The sequence below is a fragment of the Ranitomeya imitator genome, chromosome 6 (assembly GCF_032444005.1).
Source record: "Ranitomeya imitator isolate aRanImi1 chromosome 6, aRanImi1.pri, whole genome shotgun sequence".
In the NCBI taxonomy this organism is placed as follows: Eukaryota; Metazoa; Chordata; class Amphibia; order Anura; family Dendrobatidae; genus Ranitomeya; species Ranitomeya imitator.
This window is the reverse complement of record NC_091287.1, coordinates 416,777,293-416,801,391: the sequence shown is the minus strand read 5'-3', so window position 1 is coordinate 416,801,391 and position 24,099 is coordinate 416,777,293. Positions and strand designations below refer to the sequence as shown.

The 24,099-nt window shown below is 45.4% G+C and overlaps 1 protein-coding gene across 5 annotated transcripts in view; it reads left to right on the top strand.

Moving 5' to 3' along the window:
• Nucleotides 1-24,099, top strand: part of NOL4 (nucleolar protein 4) — a 456,659-nt gene that overhangs the window by 276,645 nt on the left and 155,915 nt on the right. For all 5 annotated transcript variants that reach the window (XM_069731269.1, XM_069731271.1, XM_069731270.1 and 2 more), the window contains exons 3-4: nucleotides 3,447-3,558; nucleotides 4,413-4,525. In XM_069731269.1, coding sequence (XP_069587370.1) covers nucleotides 3,447-3,558; nucleotides 4,413-4,525 — 225 coding nt within the window. The remainder of the gene's footprint in view (nucleotides 1-3,446; nucleotides 3,559-4,412; nucleotides 4,526-24,099) is intronic.

Sequence of the window (24,099 nt, the reverse complement as noted above, 5' to 3'; positions counted from 1 at the left end):
AATAGATGTGCCTTTTCTGGGCAGCTGCAGGTGGCTATTTTTAGGCTGGGGGCAATATCCATGGCCCCTTACCAGTCTGATAATACCATCCCCCAGCTGTCTGCTTTAGCAAGGCTGGTTGTGAAAAATGGGGGGACCCCATGCCATGTTTTAAAATTATGTATTTAAATAATGAAAAAATACACCGTGGGGACCCCTCGATAACCAGCCTTGCTGAAGGTGACAGCTGAGGGTTGCAGCCCCAGCTGTAAGTTTTGTCTGGCTGGTTATCAAAAATACAGGGTAACCCATACCCATCAGCCGCTCCTGCTCTCGCTGTTATTAGCAGCAGCAGGTGTCGGATGATGGGCGCTGTAGTCCCATCCGCTGACACCAGTGGCCGGAGGTAAACTTTATATCTGTTGACAGCGTGGGAACCGCGGCCCTCTGACTGTTGGGGATGATTTCACCACCGATCAGAAGCGGTGTTTGCCATGCTGTCATGCACATGACAACATGACAAACACCCGGTTTTCGGGCAGCCGGACCTGACCAGTAACACAGACTTCCTGATGAAGTCTGTGTCCAGTGTCCGTGCCCGAACATTAGGTGTTCGGTATAGGCGCCGACCTTTATTTTCGGATTCGCACATCTCTCTCTGTGAGTAAGGTGGCACTTACAAGAGCAGAAGGAGAATCTGTAATACTTATATATTAGTAAAATAATGTCATCAAAATATTTGTAAAAATTAAGATAAAGATGCCAACCCCTTTAATGTTTCTGTTTATTTAAATTTTGAAAATACTTTATCGATATTTTGAATTGTGATGCTTTTAATGTGTATCGACATTCATAACATAACTTGTTATTTTCACCTCAGCCAATGTCATCTCCATGACCAGTCTTAATTAAAGAATTCAGCAAAGTAGCATTGTGCAGTAAATCACTCTAAATTACTCTGGAAGACTACAGGTTAGTGTTTGGCAAACAAATCACCTTGAACCAACCTGATTCATATTTTCAATAATTTCATTCAGAAATTTGTATTAGAGGCTCTGAATTCTGGATCCCTGGCAACTCAACTACAAATTATATATCTTGTATTTGAATAAAGTGCTGAACATGTCAAAATCAACCGTCTCAAAAGGAATAGTAATGTGCATGAACATATCATTGTTAAAGAAAGTTCGCGCTGACACTGATGCACCTGCAGGACAGCTTGAATTTCTTTGGAACTTGATCGAGGCTGTGTGGAGACACAGGGAGTCAGTGGATGCTCTAGTCTGCTGACCCGAAATTGCATGAACCAGGGCTCTTCCCCTGGAAAACCCACTCTCCTTTTACCGTTGGCATATTACTACTCAGACAATACAGGGTGAGGATAAAAACAGTGTGGCAATACTTTATTGAACCACAAAACACGCTACACCATATACAATGGTCCTGGCAAAATAACCATAACGGTGCAAAATTACAGAGTCTCACCCTTCCTCTGGCTTGCTAGTATTAGAGCGGGAAGCACGGTGACTCAATGGTTAGCACTGCAGCCTTGCAGAGATGGAGTCCTGGGTTCAAATCCCACCAAGGACAACATCTGCAAGGAGTTTGTATGTTCTCCCCGTGCTTGCGTAGGTTTCCTCCGTGTTCTCCGCTTTCCTCCCACATTCCAAAGACATTTTGATAGGGAATTTAGATTGTGAGCCCTAATGGGGACAGTGCTGATAATGTGTGTAAGGTGATGGGGAATTAATGGCGCTACATAAGTGAGTAAAAATAAGTAAATAAGTGAATTGGAGACTGGAGACTGATTAGAAAATTGGGCCATCGGTGAAATTTTCATAAAACACAGTATATTAGTAAGGTAAATTATTTTCAGTTTGAAGCACATTCAAGTAACTTTTTATTTAACTGGAAAATTTCTTTAACAGGAAATAAGGGGCTCAAATGCTGCAGAACAGCTCTAAAATGGCATTCCTCCTCCTAAAAACCTGCTAAAACAGCTAAAACTTCCATAGCATCTGTCAAAAGATAAATAGTAGACAGCACTGGATCAAAGCACATGTGGTGTGCTCATTGAGGCTTAGCCTCCAGATCTCGGGTGCTCCCCTGAAAAAACATTGAAATGCAGTCCATATGACAAAGAAGAGAAGGCTAAACTAGATGAAATGTGGATTAAATCCGCGCTGCTGCGACAAATAATGGATCCAGATATAATTGTAAGGTGTTCGGGTGGTTTATTCAACGCGTTTCGAAGCTCATGGCTTCTTCTTCAGGAAGTTTCCACACAATTGATATCTTTTTGTTGAAACTTCCTGAAGAAGAAACCATGAGCTTCGAAATGCGTTGAATAAACCACCCGAACACCGTACAATTATATCTGGATCCATTATTTGTCGCAGCAGTGCGGATTTAATCCACATTTCATCTAGTTTAACGGTTCTGAGAGGTCGCAGCGCCGACCTGTGGTTCTGCAGCAGCTGACAAACTACACGCCTGTACTGTGTACCACCAGGTGAGCAGTTCTCTCACAATTGATTAGAAGCAATCCTGGGGATAAGACCCTATTTGCGCTTTTTTGTCTCCTATTTTTCTATACTAAAGAAGAGAAGGCAGCACTTACCGATCCTTAAAATGGTTTGTCCTTTATTTAGTTACATAATAAAACTTTCATGGCTCGGGGGGGTGTGACCCGTAGAAGCGTTATACCAGCGTGAAACGGCCGTCATCAGAGCCTGCACACTCCTATCTTCACACTCCCCCAAGCCATGAAGGTTTTATTATGTGACTGAATAAAGGACAACCCATTTTAAGGATCGGTGAGTGCTGCCTTCTCTTCTTTGTCATATAAAACTTCCATAGCTACATCCTCCAAACCTAGCACAGGTTACTAGATGGTGGAGAATGATCCATTACATCAGTCCCAATGGAGGTTTGCATAATCCACTCTTCAGATTGTTGCCATTGTGAGGTGATGACTTCTGGCTTGTGTGCCACTTACCATGGAAACTCAGTCTCCAATCTTCTTATGAAGGGCTGTTTTAATATCGGTTCTGCACCTGGCTGCCCGTTCTGTGAGCTTGTGCCGAGACTGACCTTGGATAAATGATAGATATTTTACATTATTTTACCACCGCTGGGCTGCTCCTACGTGGCACAAACTAATTTCTATGAATAGTGGTACTCTGTATCATCAATATGAAGATCCTGTGCTGTATGATTGATTAGGCACCACGTGGCAATGAATGTGGCACCAATGCCATGTGGTCAAAGCATGAAGTAGGAGTGGTGTCCACGTCCTTCTGGCCACGTTGCATGTTAACTGGTATTAGAATTTTACGCTTTTCATGGAAAATGCTTCTCTTGTATAAAATACATAATCTTGTTACTCCTTTCTATTGAAACAGATTTTGTCATTTTCGCTTAATGTGGAGCTTGATGTTACATGGTGGCTGTTTTATTAATTTTAGATTTCGGAGACATATGCCTTCCTTCCCAGGGAAGCAGTGACAAGATTCCTAATGAGCTGCTCCGAGTGTCAGAAAAGAATGCACTTAAATCCAGATGGAGGTGAACACAAAGGTAAAGAAAAGAACCCAATATATAATAACGTCATTGTCAGGATGCATAATATACTGTATCTGTATACTTAACTTATATTGGGGTAGACATGGAGGGGTGGTAGGAGACAAGGAGCAAAGTTTACTTGACAGTACTGACTCTTTCAAGTAACCAAAGCACGGAGGACTCTATAATGGGGTTTGACTTTTCTCCAGCTTTTCTCGATGGCGACTACGCACAGATTTTTGTAGAGTTCAGTCTGCAGTAACCATCATCACCTGACAGCTACAATCAATGCTAAGCATTGACTCATAGAAGAGTCACAGATACTACTGACATGTGCGACTGTCACACAGTAACCAAGCAAATGGGGTAAAATAGTAACCAAGTCCCAAGTAGGGCACAGTTCACAGTTTGCAATTTTGCTGGGTTTTATTCTGCACCAAAAACGCTGTGTAAAAGACCTGCATTTTTGTCGCCTTTTCAGATGCGTTTTTCCATGATTCATTTTAAAGCGCTGCAAAAATTCTGAAAGAGTTAGCATGCTGCGTCCTGGCAGAAATGCAGCAGTTCTCAAAATTCGCACTGTAAAAATATGCAGCAGGTGCATGAGATTTCAGAAATTTCAGTAATTATGCTTATACTGTGAGACACTGTGTACTTTATACACTAATTACACTGCGTAAAATAGGCAGCAAAAACGCCACGTGTGAACATACCGTAAGTCCCTATTGACTTGATAGAAACTATGGATATTATTGTGTGACAGTCTGTATCAACAGTCTGAAAATAAATACAATGAAAAGTAAAAAATATGTGATTATGAGTTGTAATAAATGCATGGATTACCAACGCTTCAATTTATTTTTCTACAGATAATGGCAAACCACCCACACTGGTAACCAGCATGATCGACTATAATATGCCAATTACAATGGCCTATATGAAGCACATGAAGCTACAGCTCTTAAATTCCCAACAAGACGAGGTAACTTAACTCTACAGATATGGATACTAGACATCTGTAATCTATCTATCTATATCTATCTATCTATCTATCGGAGATGTCCAGTCTAAAATGAAAAGTCTGCCGTCACTCTGTGTGACTTGTGAATCCCCCCAACGCATGCACTGTGCTCTGTGAGGATTCACCTGTTTCTGAGCCGGGACCGGAGGGTATGTATGAGTTTTACATACTCGTGGGGCAGAAGCTGTCCGGTGGGTATAGCCTCACCCAGAGTGACTGCATACTTTTCATTTTAGATCAGACAACCCCTTTAACCTCATGAGATTTCTCTGATTCATTGCAATTTTTAATGGACCTGCTGATATTAACAGATTTTTATAGCAGCATTACTTTTAATTTAGCTGAACTGTATCAAAAATGTGTTGCATTCTTACTTGTGTCAGTGAGTGCTTGGACCCAGTTGAACACTGACAGACTCGGATTTGCTACCTCTGTATTTGCAAAAACGCAGCAGTTTTCCAAATCAGTCAGGAAAAAAAATACAATGTGTGTGCCTGAGTGGCAACAAATATCCGTTGTGGCGTTTCTACCGCAACATCTTAATCGTAAAATGCGGTGCATGTCAGCCATCCAGTTTTAAAGCACAAACCAGAACCCAAATAATGACATCAGACATTAATTGAGCAACACATTTACAAATATAATGAAACGGTGAAAAATTGAATATAATTTTTGCTTTCTTGACTTTTTTCATAGAATATGAATGTGGAGCACCCCCAGACACAGGGCCACAGGTTACTCGGTACCGGTCCTTTCTGTCTCAGTTCTGGGGTTGTCACGGTGGCTGGACCCGGTCCGTGACCCTGCTAAGGGGCATCTAATAAAAGGTGATAGGAGTCTGTCAAGGTTTCGTGACGCCACCTGTGGTGTTCGGTCAGGATGACCGACGCTGCTTGGGGTCCGCTGGGGTGATGGAATGGCAGCTAGATGGTATACCTTCCCACAGGTGAAGTATGTCCCCAGGGCTTCCCAGTGATGTAGATGGCGATGGTGTGAGGTGCAGACAATAACGAGGACACAAGGTTGCAGTCTCTTTACCTCTTTACTGAAGACTTCAGGATCCGCAATCCAGAGCACCGTTAACAGGGCTGTCTGAGACCGGCCGGTCCGATGGCACATCCAGAGTTCCCTTTACAGGTGGAAATCGTTGCCTACCAATAGCGCCTGTGTGTTGTAGTGCTACCCTGCTGAGCATTCTGTATAGTCCTCACAACTTCTGTTCTAGTTCGTTCGTTCGTTCTTTCTAGTTCTTTCTCTTTCTTTCTATTTCGTTACAGATGTTACTAGTTTCTCGTCCCCCAGGTATGTTATGGCTAGGACGCACCCGTATGACGGGAAGGCTCGGAGCTCTTCTAGGACCCTAGAGACGCCCCTCTCCATGCGTTGCCCCCTATGTCTTCGTAGGAAATTTAAGGTAGACAGCCAACCTATAATTAACTGTCCTGCGGAGTTTGAAGTAAGGCATGGAGTCAGTTACTTCCTCGGTGTTCCAGCCACCAGCTACGCGCCTCAGTAGGATGTTGCCGTTCTCGGGGCATGATTCCTACTGGCTCTCCTTTGTGCTTGGTCTCGTTTCTCACTGTTCCACAATATCCTTCGCTTCGTGTCTCTTTCTTAGGATACCGCCGCAAGGTAGTGCAGGCGCGGTTCCATAACGTTCTGTTCTCTAGGTACCTGCCAGGTTCCCACGCCTGACAGGCACCCCCCTGAATCTTCTCCCTGCAACACCCCCTGCCACGGGATGTTGCCTGAATCCAACCCAGTCAGCTTCTGACTAACTTCCTATCCAACCTCTAGTTTTACCAGTGTGAGGAGTGGCCCAATAAATAAAGCCTTTTTCTCCCCCTAGTGGCCGGAGTGTGAAGTGTAATGTGTGCTGGTGATACCTGGTCAGTAGAATTCCTTCAGTGCCATCAGACGTACCATCACTCCCCTTAGCGGCAGAGTGTCATACTGCAACGACCAGATCTCTGGGGCACTGCAAATGATAACACCAAAACTTTTTCTCCACTCATGGTTAGTGGTTGGGTGAAGCTATTTATTGTCAAACTACTGTGTTTTCTCTTTTTTTAAATCATAATGACAGCCCAAAACATCCAAATGACCCTGATCAAAAATTCACATACCCTGGTGATTTTGGCCTGAAAACATGCACAGATGTTGACACACGTGCGTTTGAATGGCTACTAAAGGTAACATCTTCACCTGTGACCTGTTTGCTTGTAATCAGAGTGTGTGCATAAAAGCTGAGTGAGTTTATGGGATCCAGACAGACTCTTGCATCTTTCATCCAGCCACTGACGTTTCTGGATTGTGAGTCATGGGGAAAGCAAAAGAACTGTCAATGGATCTACAGGAAAAGGTAGTTTAACTGTACAAAACAGGAAAAAGAAAAAAAAAGATATCCAAGGAATTGATAATGCCGGCAAGCAGTAGTGATGGGCGAACCAGAACTGTAAAGCTCTGGCCTCCTACCGAACACATAGTGTTCGGTCACAAGGTCCCGAACACGGGTTTCCATGGAAATCCATGTTACAGTTCGGGTCCAGGGCCTGTAGAACAAAGCATAAAATTAATAATAAACATTATAATTATACTTACCTGTCCAGCGACGCGTCCTCCCGTCCCTCTGTCTCCCGGCCGCATCAGCTTCTGGGGCCGCTCATTAACTTCCGGCAGTATTCACTGCACTCGCCAGTCTTCGGCTTTTTCCCAGAGATACTGGGATTCAATTTAACGAAAACAGTATCAAAGTTTATTTACAGATAATACTACAAACAGTGGTGTACCTAAATAGGTAACCACATTAACCCCTTCCCGACCCATGACGCCACGTGTCATGATCCCAATGGCAGGGGATCACAAAAGGACAAGCACAAAAAACAAAACAAGCTCTAGGGTGATGGAAACTGAGCTGACCGCGATCCTGAACCTAACACACAACTAGCTGTAGCCGGGGAACGTGCCTACGATGATTCCTAGACGTCTCGCGCCAGCCGAAGGACTAACTTCCCCTATTAGAAGAAACACAGACCTCTCTTGCCTCCAGAGAAACGCCCCACAGAAATAGCAGCTCCCCACATGTAATGACGGTGAAATGAGAGGAAAGCACATACGTAGTTATGAAAACAGATTCAGCAAAATGAGGCCCGCTAAAACTAGATAGCAGAGGATACAAAAGTGAACTGCGCGGTCAGCGAAAAACCCTACAAAAAACCATCCTGAAATTACTTGAACTCATGTGCCAACTCATGGAACATGAGGAGTAATATCAGCCCACTAGAGCAACCAGCAAAAAAGAATCACATATCTGCAAGCTGGACTAAGACAAAAATTAAGCAAAACGTGGAACAGGAAAATCAAAAACTTAGCTTGTCCTGAAGATTACAGAAGCGGAAGCAGAGGTAACAAGACACACTGATTACATTGATAGCCGGCGAGGAAATGACAAGAAAGCCAGGTTAAATAGGAAACTCCCATATCCTGATAGAACAGGTGGACACCAGAGACCGCAGAAAACACAAGTCACCCAGTACCATCTGTAACCACCAGAGGGAGCCCAAAAACAGAATCCACAACAGTACCCCCCCCTTGAGGAGGGGTCACCGAACCCTCACGAGAACCACCAGGGCGACCAGGATGAGCCCTATGAAATGCACGGACCAAATCATCAGCATGAACATCAGAGGCAACCACCCAAGAATTATCCTCCTGACCATAACCCTTCCACTTGACCAAATATTGGAGTTTCCGTCTGGAAACACGAGAATCCAAGATCTTCTCCACAACATACTCCAATTCTCCCTCCACCAGCACCGGAGCAGGAGGTTCAAGCGAAGGAACAACAGGTACCTCATACCTCCGCAACAACGACCGATGGAACACATTATGAATAGCAAACGATGCCGGGAGATCCAAACGAAACGACACAGGGTTAAGAATTTCCAAGATCCTATAGGGACCGATGAACCGAGGCTTGAACTTAGGAGAAGAGACCTTCATAGGAACAAAACGAGAAGACAACCACACCAAGTCCCCAACATGAAGTCGAGGACCCACGCGGCGACGGCGATTAGCAAACTGCTGAGCCCTCTCCTGGGACAACTTCAAATTGTCCACCACATGACTCCAAATCTGATGCAACCTATCCACCACCATGTCCACTCCAGGACAATCAGAAGGCTCCACCTGACCAGAGGAAAAACGAGGATGAAACCCCGAATTACAAAAGAAAGGAGAAACCAAGGTAGCAGAACTAGCCCGATTATTAAGGGCAAATTCGGCAAGCGGCAAAAAGGTAACCCAGTCATCTTGATCAGCAGAAACAAAACACCTTAAATAAGTTTCCAAGGTCTGATTAGTTCGTTCCGTCTGGCCATTCGTCTGAGGATGGAATGCAGACGAAAAGGACAAATCAATGCCCATCTTAGCACAGAACGTCCGCCAAAATCTAGACACAAACTGGGATCCCCTGTCAGAAACGATGTTCTCCGGAATCCCATGCAAACGAACCACGTTCTGAAAAAACAGAGGGACCAACTCAGAGGAGGAAGGTAACTTAGGCAAGGGTACCAGATGAACCATCTTAGAAAAGCGGTCACACACAACCCAGATGACGGACATTTTTTGAGAGACAGGGAGATCCGAAATAAAGTCCATGGAAATGTGCGTCCAAGGCCTCTTCGGGATAGGCAAAGGTGACAACAATCCACTGGCCCGAGAACAGCAAGGCTTAGCCCGAGCGCAAACTTCACAAGACTGCACAAAAGAACGCACATCCCTCGACAAGGAAGGCCACCAAATAGACCTGGCCACCAAGTCTCTAGTACCAAATATTCCAGGATGACTTGCCAACACAGAAGAATGGACCTCGGAGATGACTCTACTGGTCCAATTATCCGGAACAAACAGTCTTTCAGGCGGACAACGATCAGGTTTATCCGCCTGAAACTCCTGCAAAGCACGTCGCAAGTCTGGGGAGACAGCCGACAAAATCACCCCATCCCTAAGGATACCAGTGGGCTCAGAATTTCCAGGGGAGTCAGGCACAAAACTCCTAGAAAGAGCATCCGCCTTCACATTCTTTGAACCTGGCAGGTATGAAACCACAAAATTGAAACGGGAGAAAAACAGTGACCAACGAGCCTGTCTAGGATTCAGACGCTTGGCAGACTCAAGGTACATCAGATTTTTGTGATCAGTCAAGACCACCACACGATGTCTAGCACCCTCAAGCCAACGACGCCACTCCTCAAATGCCCACTTCATGGCCAAAAGCTCCCGATTACCAACATCATAATTCCGTTCAGCGGGCGAAAATTTTCTAGAAAAGAACGCACATGGCTTCATCACTGAGCCATCGGAGCTTCTCTGCGACAAAACCGCCCCCGCTCCAATCTCGGAAGCATCAACCTCAACCTGAAAAGGAAGCAAAACATCTAGCTGACGCAACACAGGAGCAGAAGAAAACCGGCGCTTAAGTTCCTGAAAGGCCTCCACAGCCGCAGGAGACCAATCAGCAACATCAGCACCCTTCTTAGTCAAATCCGTCAAAGGCTTAACAACACTAGAAAAATTAGTTATGAAACGACGATAAAAATTAGCAAAGCCCAAGAACTTCTGTAGACTCTTAAGAGATGTAGGCTGCGTCCAGTCACAAATAGCCTGAACCTTGACGGGATCCATCTCAATAGTAGAAGGGGAAAAAATATACCCCAAAAAAGAAATCTTCTGGACTCCAAAGAGACACTTAGAACCTTTTACAAACAAAGAATTGGCCCGCAGGACCTGAAACACCTTCCTGACCTGCTGAACATGGGACTCCCAGTCATCAGAAAAAACCAAAACATCATCCAAATACACAATCATAAATTTATCCAGATATTCACGGAAAATATCGTGCATAAAGGACTGGAAGACAGAAGGAGCATTAGAAAGTCCAAAAGGCATCACCAAATACTCAAAATGGCCCTCAGGCGTATTATATGCGGTTTTCCACTCATCACCCTGCTTTATCCGCACAAGATTATACGCACCCCGAAGATCAATCTTAGTGAACCATTTAGCCCCCTTAATGCGAGCGAACAAATCAGTCAACAATGGCAAAGGATACTGATATTTGACTGTAATCTTATTCAAAGGACGGTAATCTATACAAGGCCTCAAGGAACCATCTTTTTTGGCCACGAAAAAAAAAACCTGCTCCCAAAGGGGACGAAGATGGACGGATATGTCCCTTTTCCAAGGACTCCTTAACATAATCCCGCATAGCAGTATGCTCTGGCACTGACAGATTGAACAAACGTCCTTTAGGAAATTTACTGCCAGGAATCAAATCTATAGCACAATCGCAATCCCTGTGAGGAGGAAGCGAATTGAGCTTAGGCTCTTCAAAAACATCCCGATAATCAGACAAAAATACAGGAACCTCAGAAGGAGTAGATGAAGCAATAGAAATCGGAGGTGCATCTGTTATGCAGTGCTATCAGGCAACACAGTGTGCAGTAATCAGCGCACATACAGTGATATGGCAATAACCCAAAAACAATAGAACAAGCTCTGAGACGTGGAATCTCTGCAGACTGCAAACCTGAACCTATCCTCACACAACTAAAAGCAGCAGTGGATTGCGCCTAACACTACCTATGCAACTCGGCACTGCCTGAGGAGCTGACTAGCCTGAAGATAGAAATACAAGCCTGACTTGCCTCAGAGAAATACCCCAAAGGAATAGGCAGCCCCCCTACATATAATGACTGTTAGCAAGATGAAAAGACAAAACGTAGGAATGAAATAGATTCAGCAAAGTGAGGCCCGATATTCTAGACAGAGCGAGGATAGCAAAGAGAACTATGCAGTCTACAAAAAACCCTAAAGCAGAACCACGCAAAGGGGGGTAAAAAGACCCACCGTGCTGAACTAACGGCACGGCGGTGCACCCTTTGCGTCTCAGAGCTTCCAGCAAAAGAGAATAGCACAGCTGGACAGAAAAAACGGAAACAAAAACAAAGTAACACTTATCTAGCAGAGCAGCAGGCCACAGGAAAGATGCAGTAGCTCAGATCCAACACTGGAACATTGACAAGGAGCAAGGAAGACAGACTCAGGTGGAGTTAAATAGCAAGGCAGCCAACGAGCTCACCAAAACACCTGAGGGAGGAAGCCCAGAGGCTGCAATACCACTTGTGACCACAGGAGTGAATTCAGCCACAGAATTCACAACAGTACCCCCCCCTTGAGGAGGGGTCACTGAACCCTCACCAGAACCCCCAGGCCGACCAGGATGAGCCACATGAAAGGCACGAACAAGATCAGGGGCATGGACATCAGAGGCAAAAACCCAGGAATTATCCTCCTGAGCATAACCCTTCCATTTGACCAGATACTGGAGTTTCCGTCTAGAGACACGAGAATCCAAAATTTTCTCCACAATATACTCCAATTCCCCCTCCACCAAAACAGGGGCAGGAGGCTCCACAGATGGAACCATAGGTGCCACGTATCTTCTCAACAACGACCTATGGAATACATTATGTATGGAAAAGGAGTCTGGGAGGGTCAGACGAAAAGACACCGGATTGAGAATCTCAGAAATCCTATACGGACCAATAAAACGAGGTTTAAATTTAGGAGAGGAAACCTTCATAGGAATATGACGAGAAGATAACCAAACCAGATCCCCAACACGAAGTCGGGGACCCACACGGCGTCTACGATTAGCGAAAAGCTGAGCCTTCTCCTGGGACAAGGTCAAATTGTCCACTACCTGAGTCCAGATCTGCTGCAACCTGTCCACCACAGAATCCACACCAGGACAGTCCGAAGACTCAACCTGCCCTGAAGAGAAACGAGGATGGAACCCAGAATTGCAGAAAAATGGAGAGACCAAGGTAGCCGAGCTGGCCCGATTATTAAGGGCGAACTCAGCCAACGGCAAAAATGACACCCAATCATCCTGGTCAGCAGAAACAAAACATCTCAGATATGTTTCCAAGGTCTGATTGGTTCGTTCGGTCTGGCCATTAGTCTGAGGATGGAAGGCTGAGGAAAAAGATAGGTCAATGCCCATCCTACCACAAAAGGCTCGCCAGAACCTCGAGACAAACTGGGAACCTCTGTCAGAAACAATATTCTCAGGAATGCCATGCAAACGAACCACATGCTGGAAGAACAAAGGCACCAAATCAGAGGAGGAAGGCAATTTAACCAAGGGCACCAGATGGACCATTTTAGAAAAGCGATCACAGACCACCCAAATGACCGACATCTTTTGAGAAACGGGAAGGTCAGAAATGAAATCCATCGAAATATGTGTCCAAGGCCTCTTCGGGACCGGCAAGGGCAAAAGCAACCCACTGGCACGTGAACAGCAGGGCTTAGCCCTAGCACAAATCCCACAGGACTGCACAAAAGCACGCACATCCCGTGACAGAGATGGCCACCAGAAGGATCTAGCCACTAACTCTCTGGTACCAAAGATTCCTGGATGACCAGCCAGCACCGAACAATGAAGTTCAGAGATAACTTTACTAGTCCACCTATCAGGGACGGACAGTTTCTCGGCCGGACAACGATCAGGTTTATTAGCCTGAAATTTCTGCAACACTCTCCGCAAATCAGGAGAGATGGCAGACACAATTACTCCTTCCTTGAGGATACTCGCCGGCTCAGATAACCCCGGAGAGTCGGGCACAAAACTCCTAGACTGAGCATCCGCCTTCACATTTTTAGAGCCCGGAAGGTACGAAATCACAAAATCAAAACGAGCAAAAAATAACGACCAACGGGCCTGTCTAGGATTCAAGCGCTTGGCAGACTCGAGATAAGTAAGATTCTTATGATCAGTCAATACCACCACGCGATGCTTAGCTCCCTCAAGCCAATGACGCCACTCCTCGAATGCCCACTTCATGGCCAGCAACTCTCGGTTGCCCACATCATAATTACGCTCAGCAGCAGAAAATTTCCTGGAAAAGAAAGCACATGGTTTCAACACTGAGCAACCAGAACCTCTCTGTGACAAAACCGCCCCTGCTCCAATCTCAGAAGCATCAACCTCGACCTGGAACGGAAGAGAAACATCTGGTTGACACAACACAGGGGCACAGCAAAAACGACGCTTCAACTCCTGAAAAGCTTCCACGGCAGCAGAAGACCAATTAACCAAATCAGCACCCTTCTTGGTCAAATTGGTCAATGGTCTGGCAATGCTAGAAAAATTACAGATGAAGTGACGATAAAAATTAGCAAAGCCCAGGAATTTCTGCAGACTTTTCAGAGATGTCGACTGAGTCCAATCCTGGATGGCCTGGACCTTAACCGGATCCATCTCGATAGTAGAAGGGGAAAAGATGAACCCCAAAAATGAAACTTTCTGCACACCGAAGAGACACTTTGATCCCTTCACGAACAAGGAATTAGCACGCAGTACCTGGAAAACCATTCTGACTTGCTTCACATGAGACTCCCAATCATCAGAGAAGATCAAAATGTCATCCAAGTAAACAATCAGGAATTTATCCAGATACTCACGGAAAATGTCATGCATAAAAGACTGAAAAACAGATGGAGCATTGGCAAGTCCGAACGGCATCACCAGATACTCAAAATGACCCTCGGGCGTATTAAATGCCGTTTTCCATTCATCTCCCTGCCTGATTCTCACCAGATTATACGCACCACGAAGATCAATCTTAGTAAACCAACTAGCCCCCTTAATCCGAGCAAACAAGTCAGATATCAATGGCAAGGGATACTGAAACTTAACAGTGATCTTATTAAGAAGGCGGTAATCAATACACGGTCTTAGCGAACCATCCTTTTTGGCTACAAAAAAGAACCCTGCTCCCAATGGTGATGACGATGGGCGAATATGTCCCTTCTCCAGGGATTCTTTCACATAACTGCGTGTGTTCAGGCACGGACAAATTAAATAAACGACCCTTAGGGAATTTACTACCAGGAATCAAATTGATAGCACAATCACAATTCCTATGCGGAGGTAGGGCATCAGACTTGGGCTCTTCAAATACATCCTGAAAGTCAGACAAGAACTCTGGGATGTCAGAAGGAATGGATGACGAAATAGACAAAAATGGAACATCACCATGTACTCCCTGACAACCCCAGCTGGTTACCGACATAGAGTTCCAATCTAATACTGGATTATGGGTTTGTAGCCATGGCAACCCCAACACGACCACATCATGCAGATTATGCAGTACCAGAAAGCGAATAACTTCCTTATGTGCAGGAGCCATGCACATGGTCAGCTGGGCCCAGTACTGAGGCTTATTCTTGGCCAAAGGTGTAGCATCAATTCCTCTCAACGGAATAGGACACCGCAAAGGCTCCAAGAAAAATCCACAACGTTTAGCATAATCCAAATCCATCAGATTCAGGGCAGCGCCTGAATCCACAAACGCCATGACAGAATACGATGACAAAGAGCATATCAAGGTAATGGACAGAAGGAATTTGGACTGTACAGTACCAATGACGGCAGAGCTATCAAACCGCCTAGTGCGCTTAGGACAATTAGAAATAGCATGAGTGGAATCACCACAGTAGAAACACAGCCTGTTCAGACGTCTGTGTTCTTGCCGTTCAACTTTAGTCATAGTCCTGTCGCACTGCATAGGCTCAGGTTTACTCTCAGACAATACCGCCAGATGGTGCACAGATTTACGCTCGCGCAAGCGACGACCGATCTGAATGGCCAAGGACATAGACTCATTCAAACCAGCAGGCATAGGAAGTCCCACCATGACATCCTTAAGAGCCTCAGAGAGACCCTTTCTGAACCAAGCCGCCAGTGCAGATTCATTCCACAGAGTGAGTACTGACCACTTCCTAAATTTCTGACAATATACTTCTACATCATCCTGACCCTGGCATAAAGCCAGCAAATTTTTCTCAGCCTGATCCACTGAATTAGGCTCATCGTAAAGCAATCCAAGCGCCTGGAAAAACGCATCAACATTACTCAATGCAGGGTCTCCTGGCGCAAGAGAAAACGCCCAGTCCTGTGGGTCGCCGCGCAAAAAAGAAATAATAATCAAAACCTGTTGAATAGGATTACCAGAAGAATGAGGTTTCAAGGCCAGAAATAGCTTACAATTATTTTTGAAGCTCAGGAACTTAGTTCTGTCACCAAAAAACAAATCAGGAATAGGAATTCTTTGTTCTAGCATAGATTTCTGATCAATTGTATCTTGAATCTTTTGTACATTTATAACGAGATTATCCATTGAGGAGCACAGAGCCTGAATATCCATGTCCACAGCTGTGTCCTGAAGCACTCTAATGTCTAGGGGAAAAAAAAAAAAAAACTGAAGACAGAGCTGAGGAAAAAAAAATGATGTCAGGACTTCTTTTTTCCCTCTATTGAGAATCATTGGTTTGGGCTCCTTGTACTGTTATGCAGTGCTATCAGGCAACACAGTGTGCAGTAATCAGCGCACATACAGTGATATGGCAATAACCCAAAAACAATAGAACAAGCTCTGAGACGTGGAATCTCTGCAGACTGCAAACCTGAACCTATCCTCACACAACTAAAAGCAGCAGTGGATTGCGCCTAACACTACCTATGCAACTCGGCACTGCCTGAGGAGCTGACTAGCCTGAAGATAGAAATACAAGCCTGACTTGCCTCAGAGAAATACCCCAAAGGAATAGGCAGCCCCCCTACATATAATGACTGTTAGCAAGATGAAAAGACAAAACGTAGGAATGAAATAGATTCAGCAAAGTGAGGCCCGATATTCTAGACAGAGCGAGGATAGCAAAGAGAACTATGCAGTCTACAAAAAACCTTAAAGCAGAACCACGCAAAGGGGGGCAAAAAGACCCACCGTGCCGAACTAACGGCACGGCGGTGCACCCTTTGCGTCTCAGAGCTTCCAGCAAAAGAGAATAGCACAGCTGGAGAGAAAAAACGGAAACAAAAACAAAGTAACACTTATCTAGCAGAGCAGCAGGCCACAGGAAAGATGCAGTAGCTCAGATCCAACACTGGAACATTGACAAGGAGCAAGGAAGACAGACTCAGGTGGAGTTAAATAGCAAGGCAGCCAACGAGCTCACCGAAACACCTGAGGGAGGAAGCCCAGAGGCTGCAATACCACTTGTGACCACAGGAGTGAATTCAGCCACAGAATTCACAACATGCATCATCATGAACCCCCTGACAACTCCAGCTTAACACAGACATCGTTTTCCAGTCCAAGACTGGGTTATGAGTTTGTAACCATGGCAGACCAAGCACTAAGACATCATGTAAATTATACAGTACCAGGAAGCGAATCACCTCCTGATGAACGGGAGTCATACGCATGGTCACTTGTGTCCAGTACTGAGGTTTGTTCATAGCCAAAGGTGTAGAGTCAATTCCTTTCAAAGGAATAGGGACTTCCACAGGCTCCAGACTAAACCCACAGCGGTTGGCAAATGACCAATCCATAAGACTCGGGGCAGCGCCTGAATCCACATAGGCATCGACGGAAATGGCTGATAATGAACAAATCAGAGTCACAGACAGAATGAACTTAGACTGTAAAGTACTAATGGCAACAGACTTATCAACCTTTTTTGTGCGTTTAGAGCATGCTGATATAACATGAGCTGAATCACCACAATAAAAACACAACCCATTTTTCCGCCTATAGTTTTGCCGTTCACTTCTGGACTGAATTCTATCACATTGCATTGTCTCAGGTGCCTGTTCAGAAGACACCGCCAAATGGTGCACAGGTTTGCGCTCCCGTAAACGCCGATCAATCTGAATAGCCATAGTCATAGACTCATTCAGACCTGTAGGCGCAGGGAACCCCACCATAACATCTTTAATGGCTTCAGAAAGGCCATCTCTGAATCTTGCAGCCAGGGCTCACTCATTCCACTGAGTAAGCACCGACCATTTCCGAAATTTCTGACAATATATTTCTGCTTCATCTTGCCCCTGAGAGAGAGCCAATAAAGCTTTTTCAGCCTGAATCTCTAGGTTAGGTTCCTCATAGAGCAAACCCAATGCCAGAAAAAACGCATCCACATTGAGCAACGCAGGATCCCCTGGTGCCAATGCAAATGCCCAATTCTGAGGCTCACCCCGCAGGAAAGATATAACAATTTTGACTTGCTGAGCAGGGTCTCCAGAGGAGCGAGATTTTAAAGAAAGAAACAACTTGCAATTGTTCCTAAAATTCAGAAAACTAGATCTATCTCCAGAAAAAAACTCTGGGATAGGAATTCTAGGTTCAGACATAGGAGCATGTACAACAAAATCTTGTATATTTTGAACCTTAGCAGCAAGATTATTCAGGCTGGAAGCCAAACTCTGGATGTCCATGATAAACAGCTGAGGTCAGAGCCATTCAGGCATTAAGAGGAGGTAAGACGCAGCCAGGCTGCAATTAAGGCTAGGCAGCAAACTCTGAGGGGGGGAAAAAAAAAAAAAAAAACTTCCTCAGACTAATTTTCCTCCTACTTCAGCCAATACGATTACCACTTTTGGGCCGGCTATACTGTCATGATCCCAATGGCAGGGGATCACAAAAGGACAAGCACAAAAAACAAAACAAGCTCTAGGGTGATGGAAACTGAGCTGACCGTGATCCTGAACCTAACACACAACTAGCTGTAGCCGGGGAACGTGCCTACGATGATTCCTAGACGTCTCGCGCCAGCCGAAGGACTAACTTCCCCTATTAGAAGAAACACAGACCTCTCTTGCCTCCAGAGAAACGCCCCACAGAAATAGCAGCCCCCCACATGTAATGACGGTGAAATGAGAGGAAAGCACATACGTAGTTATGAAAACAGATTCAGCAAAATGAGGCCCGCTAAAACTAGATAGCAGAGGATACAAAAGTGAACTGCGCGGTCAGCGAAAAACCCTACAAAAAACCATCCTGAAATTACTTGAACTCATGTGCCAACTCATGGAACATGAGGAGTAATATCAGCCCACTAGAGCAACCAGCAAAAAAGAATCACATACAGTTAGGTCCATATATATTTGGACAGAGACAACATTTTTCTAATTTTGGTTCTAGACATTACCACAATGAATTTTAAACAAAACAATTCAGATGCAGTTGAAGTTCAGACTTTCAGCTTTCATTTGAGGGTATCCACATTAAAATTGGATGAAGGGTTTAGGAGTTTCAGCTCCTTAACATGTGCCACCCTGTTTTTAAAGGGACCAAAAGTAATTGGACAATTGACTCCAAGGCTATTTCATGGACAGGTGTGGGCAATCCCTTTGTTATGTCATTCTCAATTAAGCAGATAAAAGTCCTGGAGTTGATTTGAGGTGTGGTGCTTGCATTTGGAAGGTTTTGCTGTGAAGCAAACATGTGGTCAAAGGAGCTCTCCATGCAGGTGAAACAAGCCATCCTTAAGCTGCGAAAACAGAAAAAACCCATCAGAGAAATTGCTGCAATAATAGGAGTGGCAAAATCTACAGTTTGGTACATTCTGAGAAAGAAAGAAAGCTCTGGTGAACTCATCAATGCAAAAAGACCTGGGCGCCCACAGAAGACAACAGTGGTGGATGATCACAGAATAATCTCCATGGTGAAGAGAAATACCTTCACAACAGCCAACCAAGTGAACAACACTCTCCAGGAGGTAGGCGTATCAATATCCAAATCTTCCATAAAGAGAAGACTGCATGAAAGTAAATACAGAGGGTTCACTGCATGGTGCAAGCAGTTCGTAAGCATCAAGAATAAGAAGGCTAGACTGGACTTTGCTCAAAAAACATCTAAAAAAGCCAGCACAGTTCTGGAAGAACATTCTTTGGACAGATGAAACCAACATCAACCTCTACCAGAATGATGGAAAGAGAAAAGTATGGCGAAGGCGTGGTACAGCTCATGATCCAAAGCATACCACATCATCTGTAAAACATGGCGGAGGCAGTGTGATGGCTTGGGCATGCATGGCTGCCAGTGGCACTGGGTCACTTGTGTTTATTGATGATGTGACACAGGACAGAAGCAGCCGAATGAATTCTGAGGTATTCAGGGACATACTGTGTGTTCAGATCCAGCCAAATGCAGCCAAACTGATTGGTCGTCATTTCATACTACAGATGGACAATGACCCAAAACATAAAGCCAAAGCAACCCAGGAGTTTATTAAAGCAAAGAAGTGGAATATTCTTGAATGGCCAAGTCAGTCACCTGATCTCAACCCAATTGAGCATGCATTTCACTTGTTAAAGACTAAACTTCAGACAGAAAGGCCCACGAACAAACAGCAACCGAAAACCACCGCAGTGAAGGCCTGGCAGAGCTTCAAAAAGGATGAAACACAGCATCTGGTGATGTCCATGAGTTCAACACTTCAGGCAGTCATTGCCAAAAAAGGGTTTCAATCCAAGTACTAAAAATGAACATTTTATTTAAAATTATTGAATCTATCCAATTACTTTTGGTCCCTTTAAAAACAGGGTGGCACATGTTAAAGAGCTGAAACTCCTAAACCCTTCATCCAATTTTAATGTGGATACCCTCAAATGAAAGCTGAAAGTCTGAACTTCAACTGCATCTGAATTGTTTTGTTTAAAATTCATTGTGCTAATGTCTATAACCAAAATTAGAAAAATGTTGTCTCTGTCCAAATATATATGGACCTAACTGTATCTGCAAGCTGGACTAAGACAAAAATTAAGCAAAACGTGGAACAGGAAAATCAAAAACTTAGCTTGTCCTGAAGATTACAGAAGCGGAAGCAGAGGTAACAAGACACACTGATTACATTGATAGCCGGCGAGGAAATGACAAGAAAGCCAGGTTAAATAGGAAACTGCCATATCCTGATAGAACAGGTGGACACCAGAGACCGCAGAAAACACAAGTCACCCATTACCATCTGTAACCACCAGAGGGAGCCCAAAAACAGAATCCACAACAGCCACGTAGGCGTCATGAAAGTCGGTGCCAATCCGACCCATGACGCCTATGTGGCGTCATGGAAAGATCGCGTCCCTGCAGATCGGGTGAAAGGGTTAACTCCCATTTCACCCGATCTGCAGGGACAGGGGGAGTGGTAGTTTAGCCCAGAAGGGGTGGCTTCACCCCCCCGTGGCTACGATCGCTCTGATTGGCTGTTGAAAGTGAAACTGCCAATCAGAGCGATTTGTAATATTTCACCTATTATAACGGGTGAAATATTACAATCCAGCCATGGCCGATGCTGCAATATCATCGGCCATGGCTGGAAATACTAATGTGCCCCCACTCCACCCCACCGATCGCCCCCCCAGCCCCCTGATCTGCCCGGTACACTGCCCCGCTCCCCTCCGTCCTGTGCTCCGCTCCCCCCCGTGCTCTTGTCCGCTCACCCCCGTGCTCCAATCACCCCCCCGTGCTCCAATCACCCCCCCTGCACTCCGATCCACCCCCCCCGTGCTCCGTTCCACCCCCCGTGCTCCGTTCCACCCCCCCGTGCTCCGTTCCACCCCCCCGGTGCTCCGTTCCACCCCTCCCGCGTTCCGATCCACCCCCCCATGCTCCGATCCCCCCCCCCGTGCTCCTCCCCCACCCCATCGTACTTACCGGTCCTGCCGGGGTCCGTCCGTCTTCTCCCTGGGCGCCGCCATCTTCCAAAATGGCGGGCGCATGCGCAGTGCGCGCGCCGAATCTGCCGGCCGGCAGATTCTTTCAAAGTGCATTTTGATCACTGAGATATAATCTATCTCAGTAATCAAAATAAAAAAAATAATAAATGACCCTCCCCCCTTTGTCACCCCTATAGGTAGGGACAATAAAAAAATAATATTTTTTTTTTCCACTAATGTTAGAATAGGGTTAGGGGTAGGGTTAGGGGTAGGGTTAGGGGTAGGGTTAGGGGTAGGGGTAGGGTTAGGGCTAGGGCTAGGGTTAGGGTTTCGGTATGTGCACACGTATTCTGGTCCTCTGCGGATTTTTCCACTGCGGATTTCATAAATCCGCAGTGCTAAACCGCTGCGGATTTATGGCGGATTTACCGTGTTTTTTCTGCGCATTTCACTGCGGTTTTACAACTGCGATTTTCTACTGGAGCAGTTGTAAAACCGCTGCGGAATCCGCACAAAGAAGTGACATGCTGCGGAATGTAAACCTCTGCGTTTCCGTGCAGTTTTTCCGCAGCGTGTGTACAGCGATTTTTGTTTCCCATAGGTTTACATTGAACTGTAAACTCATGGGAAACTGCTGCGGATCCGCAGCGTTTTCCGCAGCGTGTGCACATACCTTTAGAATTAGGCTATGTGCACACGGTACGGATTTGGCTGTGGATCCGGAGCGGATTGGCCGCTGCGGATTCGTAGCAGTTTTCCATCAGGTTTACAGTACCAAGTAAACCTATGGAAAACTAAATCCGCTGTGCCCATGGTGCGGAAAATACCACGCGGAAACGCTGCGTTGTATTTTCCGCAGCATGTCAATTCTTTGTGCGGATTCCGCAGCGTTTTACACCTGTTCCTCAATAGGAATCCGCAGGTGAAATCCACACAAAAAACACTGGACATCCGCGGAAAATCCGCAGGTAAAACGCAGTGCCTTTTACCCACGTATTTTTCAAAAATGATGCTGAAAAATCTCACACAAATCCGCAACGTGGGCACATAGCCTTAGGGTTAGGGTTGGAATTAGGGTTGTGGTTAGGGTTAGGGGTGTGTTGGGGTTAGGGTTGTGGTTAGGGGTGTGTTGGGGTTAGGATTGTGATTAGGGTTATGGCTACAGTTGGGATTAGGGTTAGGGGTGTGGGGGGGTTAGTGTTGGAGGTAGAATTGAGGGGTTTCCACTGTTTAGGCACATCAGGGGTCTCCAAACGCAACATGGCGCCACCATTGATTCCAGCCAATCTTGTATTCAAAAAGTCAAATGGTGCTCCCTCACTTCTGAGCCCCGACGTGTGCCCAAACAGTGGTTTACCCCCACATATGGGGTACCAGCATACTCAGGACAAACTGCGCAACAATTACTGGGGTCCAATTTCTCCTGTTACCCTTGTGAAAATAAAAAAATGCTTGCTAAAACATCATTTTTGAGGAAAGAAAAATGATTTTTTTATTTTCACGGCTCTGCGTTGTAAACGTCTGTGAAGCACTTGGGGGTTCAAAGTGCTCACCACATATCTAGATAAGTTCCTTGGGGGGTCTAGTTTCTAAAATGGGGTCACTTGTGGGGGGTTTCTACTGTTTAGGCACACCAGGGGCTCTGCAAACGCAACGTGACGCCCGCAGACCATGTCATCAAAGTCTGCATTTCAAAAGTCACTACTTCCCTTCTGAGCCCCGACGTGTGCCCAAACAGTGGTTTACCCCCACACATGGGGTATCAGCGTACTCAGGAGAAACTGGACAACAACTTTTGGGGTCCAATTTCTCCTGTAACCCTTGGGAAAATAAAAAATTCTGGGCTAAATAATTATTTTTGAGGAAAGAAAACGTATTTATTATTTTCACGGCTCTGTATTATAAACTTCTGTGAAGCACTTGTGGGTTCAAAGTGCTCACCACACATCTAGATAAGTTCCTTGGGGGGTCTAGTTTCTAAAATGGGGTCACTTGGGGGTTTCTACTGTTTAGGCACACCAGGGGCTCTGCAAACGCAACGTGACGCCCGCAGACCATTCCATCAAAGTCTGCATTTCAAAAGTCACTACTTCCCTTCTGAGCCCCGACGTGTGCCCAAACAGTGGTTTACCCCCACATATGGGGTATAAGCGTACTCAGGAGAAACTGGACAACAACTTTTGGGGTGAAATTTCTCCTGTTACCCTTGGGAAAATAAAAAATTGCAGGCTAAAAGATCATTTTTGAGAAAATAATTTTTTTTTTTTTTCATGGCTCTGCGTTATAAACTTCTGTGAAGCACTTGGGGGTTCAAAGTCCTCACCACACGTCTAGATAAGTTCCTTTCGGGGTCTAGTTTCCAAAATGGGGTCACTTGTGGGGGGTTTCTACTGTTTAGCCACATCAGGGGCTCTGCAAACGCAACGTGACGCCCACAGAGCATTCCATCAAAGTCTGCATTTCAAAACGTCACTACTTCACTTCCGAGCCCCGGCATGTGCCCAAACAGTGGTTTATCCCCACATATGGGGTATCAGCGTACTCAGGAGAAACTGGACAACAACTTTTGGGGTCAAATTTCTCCTGTTACCCTTGGGAAAATAAAAAATTGCAGGCTAAAAGATCATTTTTGAGAAAATAATTTTTATTTTTTATTTTCATGGCTCTGCGTTATAAACTTCTGTGAAGCACTTGGGGGTTTAAAGTGCTCAATATGCATCTAGATAAGTTCCTTGGGGGGTCTAGTTTCCAAAATGGGGTCACTTGTGGGGGATCTCCAATGTTTAGGCATACAGGGGCTCTCCAAACGTGACATGGTGTCCGCTAATGATTGGAGCTAATTTTCCATTTAAAAAGCCAAATGGCGTGCCTTCCCTTCTGAGCCCTGCCGTGCGCCCAAACAGTGGTTTACCCCCACATATGGGGTATCAGCGTACTCAGGACAAACTGGACAAGAACATTTGGGGTC